The 18,362-nt window shown below is 37.3% G+C and overlaps 1 protein-coding gene across 8 annotated transcripts in view; it reads right to left on the reverse strand.

Moving 5' to 3' along the window:
* The window catches only part of BCL11A (BCL11 transcription factor A), a 120,017-nt gene that overhangs the window by 95,810 nt on the left and 5,845 nt on the right, over positions 1–18,362 (reverse strand). For all 8 annotated transcript variants that reach the window (XM_051975330.1, XM_051975328.1, XM_051975327.1 and 5 more), the window contains exon 2: positions 16,148–16,477. In XM_051975330.1, the coding sequence (XP_051831290.1) occupies positions 16,148–16,477 (330 nt within the window). The remainder of the gene's footprint in view (positions 1–16,147; positions 16,478–18,362) is intronic.

Genomic DNA, 18,362 nt, shown 5'->3' on the forward strand with positions numbered 1-18,362 from the left:
CTTTATTTTCTAACAATGCTTCCTTTCGTGCTTTAAAATATCTGTAAATATCCTTCACAAAGAAAGAAAATGTGGACTATATACTGCACCTGCAAAAGGTCTATTTGAACAAGGGAATGGTCTGCAGACCACACTTGGAAAGCTTTAGTTTTAGTACCGGCGGTATCTTCGTAAATCTTCTTGGTGGGGACTAGGAAACACCTCCCTCAAATGAGCTACAGTCAAATTCAATTAAATCACCGTTCGTGGCAGCCAGGCTAGGCTGCCACATTAAAAGAGCAAAAAATGTCAGAAGTTCTTGGGCTGATGACTCCTGCCTGCCAACACTCATAAGTAAATGCATAATGTCACAATAAAAAAAAAAAAGAAATAGACCAAAAAGGAGATAAAATAATCTTAAACATAACCCATCAGTCCCAAACATAAGAATTAGTAGTGATGGACCCTCCTCAAGGAAATCCCATGTCACAAATGACTTTGCCCTTTTTTTTCCCCTCACCTGACCTTTATTCCATCTTTCTTGCATATTACCTTTACCAGCCATGCACAGATTATTTCACAGATGCTTTTCAACAATAAATTTCAGTTCTGCCATTTCCAAAGTCTCTTTGTCTCTGTTTGTCTCTGTCTCTGTTCCTCTCTCTCTCTCTCTCTCTCTCTCTCTCTCTCTCTCTCTCTCTCTCTCTCTCTCTCTCTCTCTCTTTCTCTCCCCCTCCCCCCGGTTTAATTTCTCTCTCAAAACACACCAAACCCCTTTCGGTCCTGGCCCTCAGGTTCCTGGCATTATCACAACCCTTTTTTCCCAATAGCAAGCCAGGAAAGATGTTAGAACCCGTCTGTGGAGCCAAAAAACTGGTCTCGACTGGCTCAGAGGAAAAACATTGAACTGTCTTTTTTTCCCCCTTGCCTTTAGCCAAAAGACCTGGGAGCATTTGATGTACAGTCAGCAGGTATAAAAAAAAAAAATTATTGAAAAGGCTTGACTGCTCTTGGGCTCTGACACTCTCTCATCAAAAGTCTGGACCTCAGCCAAGTTCATCTGTTAATGGACAGCCACAACCAGGGCCTGCACCTCCCCCAACTTTCCCTCTTCCCCTCCCTGAGTGTCTCTGTTCTCCTACCTCTTTCGAGCTCCTAAAAACTAGACATCGATTATGTCTGTGATTTTCCCTTTCTATTCAAGATAAACAAAGTGCTTCAAGTTCAGGGCACACCCTGGGACCCTTGACAAAGCAATCTATCATTCTGTCTGCTAAACCAGTCTGGCCACACTAAGACTTTAGACAGTAATGCTCCCAATGTACAATTTTCCCTTTGTACTCCTCTCTTGTGGCCACTAACCTCTTTTTTCTTTACCACCTTCTAGAGTGGGAGATGCTTGACTACTTTACTTAAGCCCCTCTTGGGAGAGCCACATTTGGATTAAAAGCACCTCTCCAAATTTTTTTTTTCAAAAGGGAATACACCAGTTTATGTTTATTCCTTCTACCCTTTCCTTCCTTTTTTTTTTGTCCCTAACCTCTGACCCTCCTCATTTCCCCCAGACCTACACAACTATTCCTACCCTCTAATTACTATACCCACCCAGAAAATAAATAAGCGCAGGTCTCTTCTTGATTTGTGCTTTGAAAAAATACTGTAAAAATGAAGTGTTTTTTTTTTAAATGATATCCATTAATTTATATTGACTTGCAGTTAAATGCAAGTACACTTTTTACAACTAGTACGGAATGTATTAATTATAACTACTAACAGTCAAATGAGAGCACAGTTCCTCTTAAAAAATAATAATAAAATGCATAAAAATAATATTAATAAAACAAAAATAGATTCATAAGCAAATGCATTGGCTAGACCTTTTATTATTAAACTAGAGAGGAAACACAGCCAGGGGAAGTACTTATATACATACTCTTTGGTTACTCTATGACCAATCAGAGTCATAAACTATCAAAAATGAGAGCTGCTTTTGGTCTAGTATTTGGAGTTCTGAATAAAATCATTACCACAGCAAACTGATGAGTGGATTCTCAAGACTCAGAATCTGTTAAGTCATGGCTAACCCAGCATTCCCTGTTGTAAACGCACAGTTCCTTCCCACAGGATTCTAGGTCTTGCCCGTCCTGTTATGGAGAACTCAAACTATGTTCTCCTCCTAGACTATGTAACTCCTGCCCCCAATCCTCACCTTAAGTCAATAGGAAGAAAATTTGCCTGAGTTTAGGGTTCAAGATTCAAGGCCTATCAGCATCTGTGTCATCTGAACTGAAGGAAAGGAATACATGGCCTTTGTTTCAGCCAGACAGCTGTGTACCATTCCAACCTGCCTCCACCCCACACATCCTCTCCCTTCGCCCCCAGAGCTCCCTCCCCCTTCTCCCCAGAAAGGAGGGGGAATCTACTGCACAATTGAATTTAATTAAGAACAGAAAAAAATTTGCATTTCCTTTCAGCGTACCCCAGTAATCACAGAAGTTGTTCAAATTTTTGGAATCTTGTTCCACTACTAATTATTTGCCTAATTTTGCATTACAAGGTACAAAAAAAAAATCCAGTCTACTTCACTGGTGGTGTATTAATAGTTTTTAAGGTTTGCTCATCAGGTTTTAATTTTCTTATTTTTTTTATGCTGTTCTCTCATTTGAAGTTCTATATAGGATTTTTTTTTGGGGGGGGGAAGAGAATAGAATTTGGTCTGTTTTCATAAAATAACTTGATTGTGCCTCTCTAAAATGACATTCTAGGAGCATATTATGATTTGGTCTTGTCCTTTCAAGAGTTACTGCCGTGGTTTACTGATTTACAGAATCTTGGTATGTGAATGGCGCAAAAAAAAAAAAATTCCTTGGCATAAGTATATGTTTGCTGATCAAATTTCAGATCATGTGTTGCTCATTATTATGACTTTACTTGAAAACTGTTTGCTAAAGTTAGATGGATTTACTTCATGTGCACTCCACCTCCCACCACCATCATACTGCCCCCCAGCCCCCTCTAGTACTTTGAAAACACTACAATTTTTTTAAGGTGCATTTAAAGCATGAACTGGTTTGTATTAAAACAATGTTTCAATGTCTACAAATTCTCTCCAAATTCATTTTCAAAGGACTCATGGAAAGTAGCTTTTTTTTTTTTTGCAATTAGAACCAATGAAATTGATTGTCCCGCAAACAAAATTTAGTAGTCATTGAAGAAATTCTAATGCTTTTGCATTTATTTCTTGTGAAATTGTTTTCATATAGTTTCTCCATTATATACAAATCTGTTAGAATTAGATTTGTCCTCCACAGAAGCAGAAACAGAACCAGTTTCCAGCCGGTTCTGACTTGCCATCCTATTTCCATGTCAGTGTTATTATATTTGGGAGTATGGAGCAGTCCCTCTATGCTACATGTTTTTTAACTCTAATAATGTAAATCTTTCTGGCTGTTTTCAGAATTGTGTCATGTTTACATTCCTGAAAGTTAAATAAACCTACATGGCCGAACTCCTGAGTAGATGGAATAAGGAGGCTTATGATGACTAAAGTGTTTACTTTTTACCTTGTTAGGATCCCTTTCCTGTACAGTTTTTTGGAGGGAGGGTGTGGGAAAAAACAGGGGGAGTAGGGAAAAAGAAGAGGAAAGAGAGAGAGAGAGAAAGAGAGCGAGAGAGAGAGAGAGAGAGAGAGAGAGAGAGAGAGAGAGAGAGAGAGTGAGAGAGAGAGAGAGAGAGATTTACACACACTGGATTCCATATACCACAAAGACCCTCTTTTCTATAGCCCAAACCACTGAGGCACTCACTGTTCATAACTTAAGTTCCCATCTTTCATTCTTTTTTTTAAAATGCCAGGTCATTTGAATACCTCCTATTGCCCACCCCCCCAACATCAAAGTATGAATGGGGGGGCACCGGTTTTTGCCCATTTTCAAATAGTAAATTATCCATTAGATTTCATCATATCTTAGTAAAGCAATTACACCAAGAAAAGGATAGTGCGTGTGGAATCAATTATGCATGCAGTTGGCCGGAGACCAAAGGCTGTGAAGTGGGAGAGGGCAGAATCGCTCGACACACACAAATAAAAAGCCCCTGGATCTCACAGATGGACCCCATCAGTTCATCTTACTGCCTAAAAAGTTCATGCACTTAATAATTTATTTGTGTTCTGGATACTGTTTCCCAGCTGAATATTAACAACTTTGAGCTGAAGCATGCTTTTAGCATGGTATGGATAGAAGTCATGGAAGGGCAGCAGGAGGGTCCCTCGGAGGTTAAAACTGTACCAGTGTTCTTTGCACACTGTTCAGTTTCCATCCCGATTTGTTTTCTTTCATTAAACATTCCTTTTAATCAGAAAGCTCGTCTTGGCGTTCTGATTCAGCTTGTTAACCAGTGATAAACTCATAAACCAAAGATGAGCATCAATTATACAGAGCAGGTTATCCAACAGTGGAAGACAAACACCAAAATCACAGGCTCTCCAAAAATCGGAAACCATCAGTACCCGGCTTATACAACTAAAGCCTGATACATGTGTGTCTTGGGTGAGGAGCAAAGGAGACAGAGATCCAGACCAAGAAACTGTTTTTTGGTGACTAGGTGAGGACACAGCCAGAACAGCTGGAAACAGACATAACAGAGGCCATGAGAAAACTTAATCTAGAAGAAAAAGCTCAGCTCATGCATGCCAGAGACACTTACTTAAAAGGCCAGCCATACTGAGAGCAGAAACTCCTAGGCAAACCATTGTTTAAGAAGGTATGTTCCCTCTGTACTGTACTCTTCAGTGGGAGGAGTCTGCTTCCTTAATATCCTGCAAAATGCCAGTCTTCCTGCTTAGCAAACTGGTAACAATGAAATTCTCCTCCCAAGGCCCAACAACTTACTTAAATGAAATTTTTAAAAATCAGCAGATATTCAAGGCAAATATATCTGCCTGGATATCACTTTATATATCTAATTTTTAAAGTACTTTCTTTTCCACCAAATGGGAATAATTTCCACCCTACATTTCCACAAACTGTACTTAATGTTAAAAGAAAACGGATAAAACATATGTAATTACTCAAGGTTAGACTTCTAATTCCTCAATTCACTAAAGGAAACTTGGCAAAGAGATGCATCATTTTGCTCCTTTCTACTGGAGCATCTGAGGGAGTAGAGCCACTGAGGCAGCTAATACACAAAACATGATCAAAAGTGATTAACAACAGCTTCATATGCAAATTGCATTAATGAAGGAGTGCAAAGTCATCATGTAAATTAAATATGTCAAATCTCTTGGTGAACTTTCAATCTTGAGAAGAAAAAACACTGCTTTAATTTTTTTACATCATCAATTTTGCAAGATTGAAAATCTAAGAATCTTGGTGCTATAAACAATTTTCACCTTTTTTTTCTCCTTCAGCAGCCTGACAGGCCGGCCTGATGTGCACCGAATGTACATGTTAATAGGCCAATCAAAAATGCAAAACAATTCGCAATTACTGCAAGGACCTAATGGTCATTAGAATTTACAACTAGGTAATGAACTGAAGTCTGCCCACACCATGCATATTCATAAAGCAATTTAGCCTTTGAAGATTAAAGAAGTGCTTAAAATTCAAATGAGCTTTAGTAAATTATCAGTAAGATTCATCCAAAAAGCAAAGGGTTTTTCTTCCTATGATTCCCTCATTTTTTTAATGCAAAATTGTTATATCTTCCAGACTGAGCTTAAACTAAACACAGGGCTCCCAGTCAAGCCAAAGGGGCTGGGAGACAAACAGAGGCAGAAAACCTCGTTATGGACTTTGTTCATAAAACTAAGCCCTTAAGAGCCAAGCCTATCTCTAAACATGGTAATTTATCAAAAACAGCACAGACTTGCTCATAGGCAGTCCTGTGCAATATTCTAAGAGAACAGATTAACAAGATTTCCACCACCCTCCCAAAAAAAGCCTTTTTACCCTCGAGTTGCAGCTCCTGTATCAACATCAGACCTAATTTCAAAACAGCATTTTCATCTGAGTGGAGTCCCTTTAATTTTGAAAGTTCCTAGTGATTGTTTTTTGTTTTGTTGTTGTTGTCGTCGTTGTTGTTGTTTAATGAGAAGAATATATATTAAGTTAGATGCAAAGGAGAACTATGGTCTGCTGCTGTGGCATGAAAATTATGTCTTTTGCTATTTATCTTCCTGTGGTTTTCCTTATATTGCACTTGCAGCATTTCATACGGGACAAATGGATCATGCAGACATCAGCTGACAGTCAGAAAGTTGTCCCCCCCCCCACCCCACCCCCAGTTATTAGTCAGTGTCGTGGGAACTGGGATTTTCATGCCTCCAATTCCCAGTCCAGGGAAGAATCATCTCCTTTAGTTGTAACGTTTTCAGGATTTAGCCTTTTGGAATTTACACTGAAGCTCCCTCTGCCTGAGACTGGAAAAAAGCCCCAATCCAGGTAAAAAGTACCATGTATGAATATGCTAAAGTAGTATCATTGCTACTGGTACTATCGAGAATCAAAATAATAGGCTTAGAAAGCACCACATGTCAGTGCTTACTGTTCAGCTGTTGGAGAGAAAGGACTTTTTTGCTTTGGTGATTAGGTTTTGCCTTCAAGGTGAATGCCCATTGAAAAATATTCAGATCTCTCTCTCTCCCTCCTTCCCTACTAACTCCCCTAATACCCTCCCCCAAGCTCTTTCCTATAATTGATCTTACCTGCATAATATCTCAGGAGAAGAGAGGGAAAGATATGACACGCTAGCTCTGATTCTTTGGGATTCTTTCTTCAGTGTCTTCTGTTCCCAAATTCATATTTTGTCATTTATTAGAAAGAAATCAGTACTGCATAAAACCCACATCAACAAACACCTGCATGAGCCAGAGGTCTACAATCTTGACCAATTCCATTTGACACTAATGTTAGTTTACATGAGGAGAGTTCAGTGAGGGTTGATATAGGATGTGACAGTGTAAATCAGAATTAGATTAAAAACAAAAGTTTGGGAACTAGGACTGTGCTACAAAGCAAATAGAACTTGAAGGCCAAATTTTCTCTAACTGCCTTCAAGTCATTTCCCCCTATTATAACTTTCTCTACCTCATTCCAACATGCAATCACACCTCAGAAAGCGGAAGGCAGTGGATGCACACAGAACTCAAAATACTTCTTTAAAAATACTATGGTTTTAACACACACACACACACACACACACACACACACACACACACACACAGCAATTAACTTATTGCCAGTATTCAGCAAGCAACAGAGACAGACTGCCCTGAGCAGAGAGAAGAGAAGGATGGACCAAGGCTTTGGACCAGCACAAAAGAGAAAGACCCAGTCACAATGCCTGCTGTCAGCAACTGCATTATTTTTATACAGGAATTTTTATCTCTATTGTACAAACAAGTATGTGTCTGTGCTGACTTGTTAAGCAATCCACTTGTATGTAGAATAAGATTTTTTTTCTCTCCTCCTACCAGTCACACAGCTCCAAGATCAGAAGAAATACATAGTCTTTGAAGCGCCTCAAATGTTTTAGTTAAAAGGACAGCAGTTGTTTTCAAAGATCCAAGAGTATCTTTATCAGAATTAAAATTTTCCTTATTGATTTTTCCCTTAACATAATAAAAACATAACATGGGAAGGTTATGGTTTATTATAAAAAACTCGGACTTTATATCGTTCTTCAGTAGTCAATGTTTTCTTTTGAATGATAAAGAACAGTTTTTATCTTGGGGTGAGATAGGGGTGCAGGAGAAGGAGAAACTCAAGAGCTTTAAAATTTCTTATTGTTAATTTTTTTTATTAATTTTCCTAACTGTGAACTAGGTGAATGGGAGGGGGGCTTATTCAACTACAAACAGATTACTCTGACAGAGCCCCCCACATGTATATCCATCACATAAATCCCAATAATAGGAATAGAATGTGTCTTATATCATGCAAAAATACATGCATGTCTCTATTTTTTTTTCTTTTTTTTCTTTTTTTGCCCATGGAGAAACCCCAAAGGCATACAGACCTGATAGTGTCGGGTTTGACAATCCAGCTGTGGGTGGGTATTAAGAGCTGGTCCAGGCTACTCCTTCTCTCTAAAAATTAACAGATGTGATTTTGGGGCTTTTGATATCGTTACTTATCAAGAATATGAGCCATTGATGGAAATGAATTAAAATATCCTGGTGCTTGATGGGAATCTAATTTGTGTTTTTAGAAAGTTTAAAAAGAAAAAAAAAAGGAAGGCAAACCACAACAACCATCTATGTGTGTTTTTTAAAATCGTATTCTTAAGCTCTACAATAATTCCATTCTTTATATTTAATGGAAGTTTTTAATCAGCAGACTGGACTCTATCTAAAACTAAAATCAAATTGTAGGTGTAATTGTTCATCATGGATGTTAAGAACACTGAGGATACAAACAAAAACTCATTGTGACTGACCAAAGGTCCCTAGGTATCCCCTTCATCAACATACATGCTCGAGGTTTCCACTGGGAATTCACTGACTGAGCTTGATTCAGGTTTGAATAACATTCTGCCAACGCCTACCTGAAGAGAGGTTTGATAAAGGTTCCTTCTCACCACTGACTTTCACAGGAAGCTCAAACCTGATCATCTCACCTTTATGTGAATATAATTTGTTGTTTATCCATCTAGGAATCTGTTATTTTATCAGCCTATCTAAAAGAGAAGGAAAAAGGAAAGCGGGGAAAGGAGAGGAGGAGAGAAAAGGACAGAAGAGAGAGGAGAGAAAAGGGAGGAAGAGAGAGAAGAAAGATGGGGGGTAAGGGGGAAGGAGACAGAGAGAAAGAAACAAAGAGAGAGAGGTCAAGCTTTAACTAGTTTATATGCACATAGCAGTTGTAGATTTGTCCTGACTTATAGCAGCAACCTGTTCAGGTAAAACTTCCAGCATCATTGCATCAGATAGGTTCAGTTCAGTCTCTAGGGTGAGTAAAGAGATGAAACACTTTGGTTCCCTGTCTGCAAACTTCTAATCCATCAGTTCTTGGCAGCTAATTTTTTTCCCAAATGTTTTGTTTCAGGAAATGTGTGTATTTTTCTTTGTACATTTTGTGGATTTACCACAACTGGTTCTGACAGCTGTTGATTCTGTTAAATGAACACATTATGAAATCCTCTTTAAAACCTCAAACAGTGGGCTCAAAAAATATAATGGTAAGATATTTTAATGGAGTTCCAATTGTGAGTTTGCAAAGAGGCACAAATGAATCAGAAAAGCCCCAGATCGGTACTGGATTTGTCCTGTATGGATTTTTGTGTTTGCTTGTTTGTTTGATTTTTAAATGGGGGAAAAGAGAATGTTGTAATTCACCACAAATATTTATTGTATTTCCTTTGTTCAAATCAGATACATTTAAGAGGAAAAGAGAAGGGGGACTCATATACAATTTAAAATAATCAAATGAATGGAATGAATCATGTGTGACAAATAATGTTGCATTTCATCATCCCAGCACACACACAAAAAAATGGTGGGGGGAGGGAAGGTATACGGAGACAATTCTAAGAGGGGAAAAAAGATGATGTTTTCATTTTGCCTTAGATCAAAGGAGACTAGAACCGAGAGTGTGGCACACTGAACATTTTTACATTGCTGTCATTCACACTAGGCTATCTAAGTTTTATACAATTCCCCAGACTAGCTGCATATTAAGCTTGCTGTGTACAGCTTTATTATAGTGTGGTGGTGGAAGAAACATTAATATTCCTGTGTTGCAACTGACAGGACATTTACATGCGCCCATCTGAGCTCGCACCTGAGAGCCGCTCCAAGGTACAGTAACTGTACTCCTATTGTAAAGGCAAATGAAGAACACCAATTCCCTGCTGGGATCAGAAGTGACCTCACCACACCCCACACCTCAAATCTTTCCCTTGCCAACCTAACTCAATGCCATCTCAGAATGACGAATGAGCTAAGCAACAGACACCAAGTTACTAACCCTGCTAAGAACAGCAAAAGCCTTCTCTGAAATGTTTTAAAAATGCACAGTGAGTGCAGCTGGCCAGTAAAGGCTAGGAAACAAATTCCAGGGAACCCAATATAGAATATGTTACATCCTAAAGCTGATTAGAAATACAGTATGATGTTTACTGGCTTCAAATTGAGTTTGGCATCGTGCATACTGACATATTTTTATTTCAAATCTGCCTTTGGTCTCCAGGAGCACATGTTGAGAGCTTAAAGCTCGTATTCGTCAGGTTGCATTTCCTAGAAATTAAGTTTGTGACAGAAAATGATTCCTGTGGCAGTAATATGATTTGTGATGAAATTAATTAGGCCATTGTCTAAGAAACTACCCGGCAAATTACAAAAGTAAATTTGGTGAAATTGACCACTGCTCCATAGACCTTGTAAGGAAAGATAGATGGATGCAAATTAAATATGCTTATATTGAAGAGGGAAAAAAAAAGTAAGGATACTCCCCAACAAAACCCAAGAAAGCATACGGTGATTTTTTTATTGTAATGCAAATAAAAATACTAGTCATTATTGATTAAATTCTATGTGTAGGCATATTTTAATGAACTTTTAATAATGTGTTCCCCTCTGCAAACTGCCACATAAAATAAAAATCTTCTTAATTTAAAATACTCTGCTGAAAAATATCAACTAAGTTTAAAATATTTTTAAATCCTTGTAATAACAACACTGCTGACATAGCCACGACCCAAATGAAATCCGAACAAGTAGAAAGGTACTAAAGATCCTTAGTGATTAGATCTCATGCTTAAAGTGTGGCAAGATGCCAGGTTATGTCCAGCTTGATGCTAAGTGCTTTCTATTGCAGAGAGCTGGTACTACTGTATATAAAAACAGTCTTGCGCTTGGGGTGAATTTTGTCAAATGATTTCTTTGTGTAACAAAGGGTGTGAACAGACCAACAAATGTAGATTAAATTTATGCTGAGTGACGAAATCCTGTGAATCTCCCTAGCTGTGATTTCTACCTAGGTTCAACTTAATATTTTTTTTCCAAAGGTAATCCAGAGTTTTTGAATTTCACTTTCACACAAGTAGGAACTGTCAGCATTAACCTAATTCCTTCTATCAGCAATTTCCATTCAGAAAATATAGAAATCTTGATATAGATTCACATGCTTTTCTATTAATTTGTTTCTTGTTTATTCCAAATCTCCCAAATTTAATCCTCAGAGTTTGAGTGAAACTCTGAACTAAGGCTACACGGGAAAGGAACGATATTCAAGGACTCAAAAACGTATCATCAATTTGCACCTACCCTGAGTTGATAGCCTACAATCCTAACCCACATTTGCAGAACCACGTTTTGAACCCAGTTCCATTGTAGCAAATGTCCAGCTCCACAATCGAATGTCACATTCTCAAGGAGAAAGGTGTGGGAAATCTATTTCAGATCTCTTAAAGTAAAAGGCACAACTTGCAAGGCAATCGAGGATGGCGTGATTTTTTAAATTACAGCTTTTTTTTTTTTTGATGCTTTCACAGAAAAGACACATAGAATGAGAAGGAAACTTTCTCCCCCTCTGCTCCTGTTCTTCAAGTGAATACATATTTGTGTTTCCAATAAAAGGCCATTTTTACATTAACTATCTGTAACAGCAGGAGATAGAAAAACTAACACAATCCCCACATCATACACAGGATGATCTTCATATCACGTGGCCCAATTCTCAAAACTATTATTTATAAAAGGCTACTAGGAAAATGAACAATGCATCTTTTATGTGTCACCAAAAGGGTAACATCTGAAGAACTTTTGGATCGCCTACATTTTAGCATTTTTCCCCCTTTCCCAAAGTAAATTTAGCAGCTATACAGGCCACTGTGTTTAATTAAGCTTTCAAAAGTCTTCTGACAATGCCAACAATTGTAAGACACTTCTGCAGCTCAATCATGCAATCACTGTGACAGTTCTATTTACAATTTGTCTTAGAAAGAGTTTCTCTGACATTGTACTTTGACAAAACACCCAAGCTGCAGGTTCACAACCTTTCTCTGTCTTATTTACAAATACAGCTTGTATGTAGGACTCACAGGCTCATGACCAGGAGCCTTTGGATAGTAGTCTCACAAATTGATAACTGGTTTGCCAAAATTATTTTTTGATAGGGACTGGTAGATATTTAAGAGGGAAAATATTCATTAGATTTGTGATAGTGGATTCAACTGGAATTTTAAGTAACAGAGTACTATATTGGCTGGTTTTTTTTTTTTTAGATGCAATACAAACTACTTCATATGTGTCAATAATTTCCATCCAGAACCAAATAAGGAACAATGAAGATAGAGATAATAGGCCACTGTAATTTAGAGTATCATTTATAATTATACCATAAATGCACAGATACATTTCTCAGTTTAGTTTGAGCTAGCAAAAATTCAAAAAGGTACAAAAAATTCATTTTGTGAATTCCAAAAAATGTAAGCATTTAATATTTGCTTTACCTTTTAAATAATAAGCTCTTTTATTTTATTTTATTTGGGAATTATTATTATTTCCCACTGGATAAAGGTGTGGAATTTATATTTCTTTACATAGATTTGATTTGTGCTATCTTAAGCAATTTAAAAAAATTCACAAGTACAAATATATGGCCATTAATAAATAGAAAATGATATAATAGTCCAATTGGATGCCTATAGCCAGTCTCCTTTTACCTCATTCTTCCCTCTTCTATAGATTTTTCTATACTCAACAAATTCCAAATCCCAAATCTGACACCATGGGACTGTAAATATTTTTTAGCCTTTTCAATAAGTGAACAGCAGTTTTATATTCAGTGATCTCTAGGTACTTTAGTTAATATTTCCCTCCACTGTAAAATATGACACTGAAAAAACAAACCCTTCTAGACCTAGCTACAAATTCAAAGCTGCTGGTACCTGGTGGTAAATATTTGGCATACCTATTGATGAAAGCTGCCTCAACAGGCCTACTCAACATCACATTAATTTTCTGTTCAACTCCTGACATTTCTGCTATGATAATAGGTCAATACAACAAATTTTAAATAATTACTCAATGCATTTGAAAAAATTCAATTTAACAATATATAATATATTTATGAATTAACACATATACATTTATATGCTGGTGTTATGCTCATCCATTTATCTGACAACTACAATCATTCTCCCTAGAAAACATTTATTTTGAAAGATTCCTGCACAGTTAAAATGTGCATTATTTTGCTGCAGATTTAAATCGACTTTGCCTTATTCTGAACCTCAAGCTTTATTTTCTTCAGTAAGACTGTTTTTTTATCTTATATTTCAGCTTACTATCTATAAAATAGCACACAGCATTCACTTGTATCCAAATTCAACTTAGAACACTAATAAAACCCATTTAGCTGACTACCTTTTTATGTGGTTACCAAACACATTCTTCTAGCAATTTTTCAGGTTCCTTTCCTAATAAGATAGTATTGCTTTTCCTCTCTATTCAAATGGCATATTTAAATATCCTGTGAATGATTATTAGGATCCATTCTTTCCTGATCTTGAAATGCAAAGAAGCTATGAAATCATGTGCTTTAGAGAAATGTATTTGAAAGTGTATAACTGTCTTCCCAAACTTTGCTTCAGGGGCACCCCACGTACCTAGAGCCATATTGTCCTCAATGGACTGGAATGCTAATTTCACCATAGGACACTACTCATTCATTAATCTCAGTTATTAGAAGCCATGATTCTAGCTACTGACAACTGCTTTGAGATCTGCCCAAACTGTTTATGTTCAATGATGCCAGGGTAGGGAAAGGTTATTAAATACAAAGAAAAGAATCACAGACTTGCAAATTATCAGTGCATGAAAGCTTTATCTCCACTTGGATCATCTCAATTATATATCTATATAATATCCAAGATATTGTCGCTACTTATGAAATCTATTAGCATTAGATTCATTTTTTAAACATCATCTGTAAAAATGTAAACATCTAGCACTTTTTCCTCTCTCTCTATCTACTGCATAGATATTGTAACTTATCTTTAGCAATAATGATAATAATAACTTACTTACTAGAACCTTTATGACAACCACCAAAATAAAAACCACACTATTCCCATTTGTCTCATTATTCACAATCCCATTTCTCAGACTCACACATATACCAGTACAATTCTAAACTATAGCACTTTCTCCTAGTTCCTGTATCATTCCTTTATAAACACAATCCTAGAATTTTAGAGCTGGGTCTGAATCGGAACAACTTATTTGGGACCATGGTGAGTAGTGTGGTTTTAATTCTTGCTTGACAGATACTGTGTTTTGTCTTTTAAACAGAGCAGTTCAATATGTAAATACGATGTTACATCACGCAAATGTTACTCCATATTTGGTGATTTAGCATGGCTTTGGATCTCCAAAGACTACAAATCCCTTTCCACTAGCTCCTGCTTCATTAATCATGCCTTACACTTCTGTTCATTTTCCTTCAAATCACAGACAGCACATGGAAATGGTCACTGCCACGTACTATGCTAAGAAAAAAAAAAAAACTACTTTAACCTATATGTCACATAAGTTGGAAGAAAAAAAAAAAAACCCAAAACACCCAACTTTCCAAATCCAGCTTTACTGGTAGCAGAGCCTTCATTTAACGGAAGGGAGTGGGGGGGGGGGGAGGGAAGGGGGTGAGGGGGGAGGAATCCGAATGTTATTACTGTGAGCATTATAAAAAAAAGAAAAAAAATACAAATGCCAAGTTTGATTTTAATGATTAGATTCCAGGGGGAAGAGAGAAATATGACATTTAATCCCCAAAGGCCCACTGAACTATTATGGTTCAACTCTGTGGCCAAACCAAGTCAGAGAGACAAGCTCCAGTGTATCAAATGATTACATACACTGCGTTCTCTCAAACAGCCAACCCTTCTTCTCTTCCCTTTGCCTATGGGGAAAGATGGAGGGGAAGGCTCTATTGGTGGAAATTACATTTCTATCTTGCTAGATCATCCAGTCACTTGGTTTATATGTTAAACCACTGGAGTTCCATAAAAATGTTTTAAGGAGCATCTTAACAGATTAGGAATCTACCCATAAGGGAGCACCTTTCTCACCTAGATGAGGGAAATTTAATCTATCCTATATTTAATTCCCTCTTCCTCTCTCAACTCCTTAGAAACTCAACACATCCAGGTGCCTTGTAGTTAAAATTAGCTAAAGAAAAGGGCACTACTGAATCTATACATGTATTTTTTTTATGGAATTTTTATATCATATTAGAACAGTGGAACTCTGGGCTGGACATTTGTAAGGGTGACATGTGGTTGTGTAAACCACAAACAAAATCAAGATACATCTGTCAAAACCACATCAGAGACAAGAGAGAGTACAGAGAAGCATTTATCATTTAGCTGAGGAGGCAGGCTGCAGAGAGCAGCCTTTCCTGTCAAACCAACCTTTTGAAATTTCCAACATGCCCTTAAACTTTTCGAATAAGCATGTCTGTGCGCTTCAGAAAGTGCCCTCTCTACTCTGGCCTGGCCAGTGGAAAATGGCATCTTAAAGTCAAGGTCGCGGTGTCATCCCTGCCACCGGGCTGTGTTTAATTACAGCCCCATACTGCTGACAGCCAATATGGATCCAAGGGTAGCCCCGGAGCTCTGTTAACTCTTTCCCTACCCCTCTAACCATCCTGCCAAACCATCTCCAGTTTAGAAAAGCCTAGTACTAGTCTCTCCCCTTGGGTATTCTTACAAAAGATTTTAAAACACTAAGATCATTGGGTGACCCATAAAAGCCCATGTGATTACTTTATCCTAAACATGATATCAAAATGGAAAATGGTGGACACTAGAAATTAGGCTTGGTATATCAAGAACAAGATGAGGAACCATCCCTTACAAAATAAATAAAAGGGAGGAGGGGAAGGAATGGGAGTCGGAGCAGACCCAGAGAGCAGGAAGAGGTAGGTGGTAAGTGTGTGTGTGTGTGTGTGTGTGTGTGTGTGGTGTATTCTATATCTTACTTGGTAGTATGGAAGATATTTATTTTTCTGTCTTCTGAATGTTAGCAACAAGATCAACATTACAGGGCTACAGTTACATGGAGAGATACATAAAACACTCCACCACTCCTTAGTGCTTAGTTATAGCCCCTATTGCAGATAGAAAGAAAACATGCAAACAGCTTTTCTCCTTGCTTCTGATTTACCTGCTATATGTTCCTGTTTGGGGCAAATTCCTCTAGATGACGTTGATAAACAATCGTCATCTTCTGGCGTGACCTGGATGCCAACCTCCACAGGATTGGACGCCTTTTTCATCTCGACTGGTGAAGGTGAGGGTGGCTTATCCACAGCTTTCTCTAAGCAGAGACTGCCATTGCATTGTTTCCGTTTGTGCTCAATAAAAATGAGAATGTCCCCCAATGGGAAGTTCATCTGGCACTGCCCACAGGTGAGAAGGTCATGGTCCCCTTCTGGCGCTCCCAACGTGCCGTGATCTGGTTCATCATCCGTAAGAATGGCTTCAAGAGGTTCGGCTGCAGTTTAGAAAACATAAAGCACAGGTATTAGAAAACAGATGAAAGGGGAGGAAATCAGTTCTTCTAAATCTAACCCCTCTGTATTATGTTAAATGTCTCTAGGTTTTAAAAGAAAAAAAATAGCATATAAAATTTATGAGAATGTTGATATCCACAAGAAAAGGAATTTATCGAAGAGGCCGCTCCTTATATTTTTAAGGAAACTGCCTAACATTTAGGACTACACAAAACATGCAGTACAAACTTGCCTGGTTTAGAAGTTTAAAGCAAATGGGATTTTTAAATGAATGGTTAATGTGGTGGGGTAAGAATTACTTAGCATCCACCAAAATATATATGTATATATGTAGTAACATTGTTATGGACAAAAAGTAAATGTGTTTCTTTTCCCCTAAATCAATGATTTGATTTCTAAACTTCCCAAGTACAAAACTGGTTAGTCCATAGTAGCACACACCTTTGTGTGAATGAAAGCAAACACACCTAATTATATCTAGCTAGATACATTGCCATAAAATGTAAGTCTGGTACCTCAAATAACAATAAGTGCTACATTTACAAGGTGGTCTTAAGAAAGATAACATTTACCTGTAAAATCATCTAAATAAATAATCATAATACAGCACAATTCACACTGCCAGGCCCTCACTTTAAATTATGCCACATTTTTTTTAAAGCAAATTCACTGGTAATTCTTCTTAGACACATTAGCTAAAAAGGATACTTTTGACTACTTAAGGAAATAAGCCAACTAGTCTTTTTTTCCTCCTTCCATTCTGAAGAAAGGAATGCCTAAAATATTCTAAACGTGTTTGTGCTTGGTGGCCCTCATGATAGAAAAATCAGTATGGTCAACTGAATGCCACATTTCATAACAACGCTGAGAAGTCCTTTCTTTAAACTTGAAATACTTCTAATGTTGTCCAAGTTGACTAATTTTCTGAATGAGCTCCAAAATGCTTCATTATGGAGCTATTTCTGCACACAATCACCAGTGGATGGTATAACAAGGTAGGCATGAAAGACATGCTTACTGCTCACCTCCCCCCCCCCTTTTAAACTTTGCCCTGAAATATCTTGGCATCTAGTAGAATAGCTTCTATCATTTTAACCTTGCAAGGGGGAGAAAGGGGTTGCTATGTTTCTGCTCATGAAACACAATGCTTACTTTACAACAAAAACAAACTGCATTACAAAATGCAAAACCCATCCCAAACACTGTCAGTTAATGAAAGGGAGCAGAATATGTACAACTCTCAAACAGTTAATCAGTCTGACCTTCTTTAGCAAGCTGCCAATTTCACATTTAATGAACTTAAAGCCACAGAGAATCAAAAAATAGATTTTAATTTGACTGTAGAATATTGGAACAGATTTTGATAAAGTGCAAAAATCCAGTGAACTCAGGTTAAATTTATTTCAACCCTACCTAGACTGAATATTGAGGGGGAAGATCTGGAGTAGCTCCCAGATGTGCTGGGTAAAATAATATTGAGAGAGCACTACCTAAGTGCACCTGAGCTCCAAGTAGGACACAGTGATAGATTCCATAATTTCAAGCCTCCAGTCCTACTCCTAATTTAACATAAGGTCAACCACAGGAATATGAAGGTTATATTACTGTTAATAAAGACAACAATTTTAGCATTCAAGTTTCTTTTCTAAACTTATGACAAAAATATAAACACACAATAGACTTGTACACTGTTTTAGAACAGAAAAATAAGCATAAGGGCTTTTTGTATTGTAACTTTCTGTTATTTTATTTGAGAATAGTTGTTTGCATTTTGAAAAAAGTGATTTAGTTGAATAGGAAAATCATTCTCCAAAATTCTTCCGATATAAATAAAGGAATTATTATTTTAGTATAGATAAATGTATC

Source organism: Antechinus flavipes, chromosome 2 (genome assembly GCF_016432865.1).
Source record: "Antechinus flavipes isolate AdamAnt ecotype Samford, QLD, Australia chromosome 2, AdamAnt_v2, whole genome shotgun sequence".
Taxonomy (NCBI): domain Eukaryota; kingdom Metazoa; phylum Chordata; class Mammalia; order Dasyuromorphia; family Dasyuridae; genus Antechinus; species Antechinus flavipes.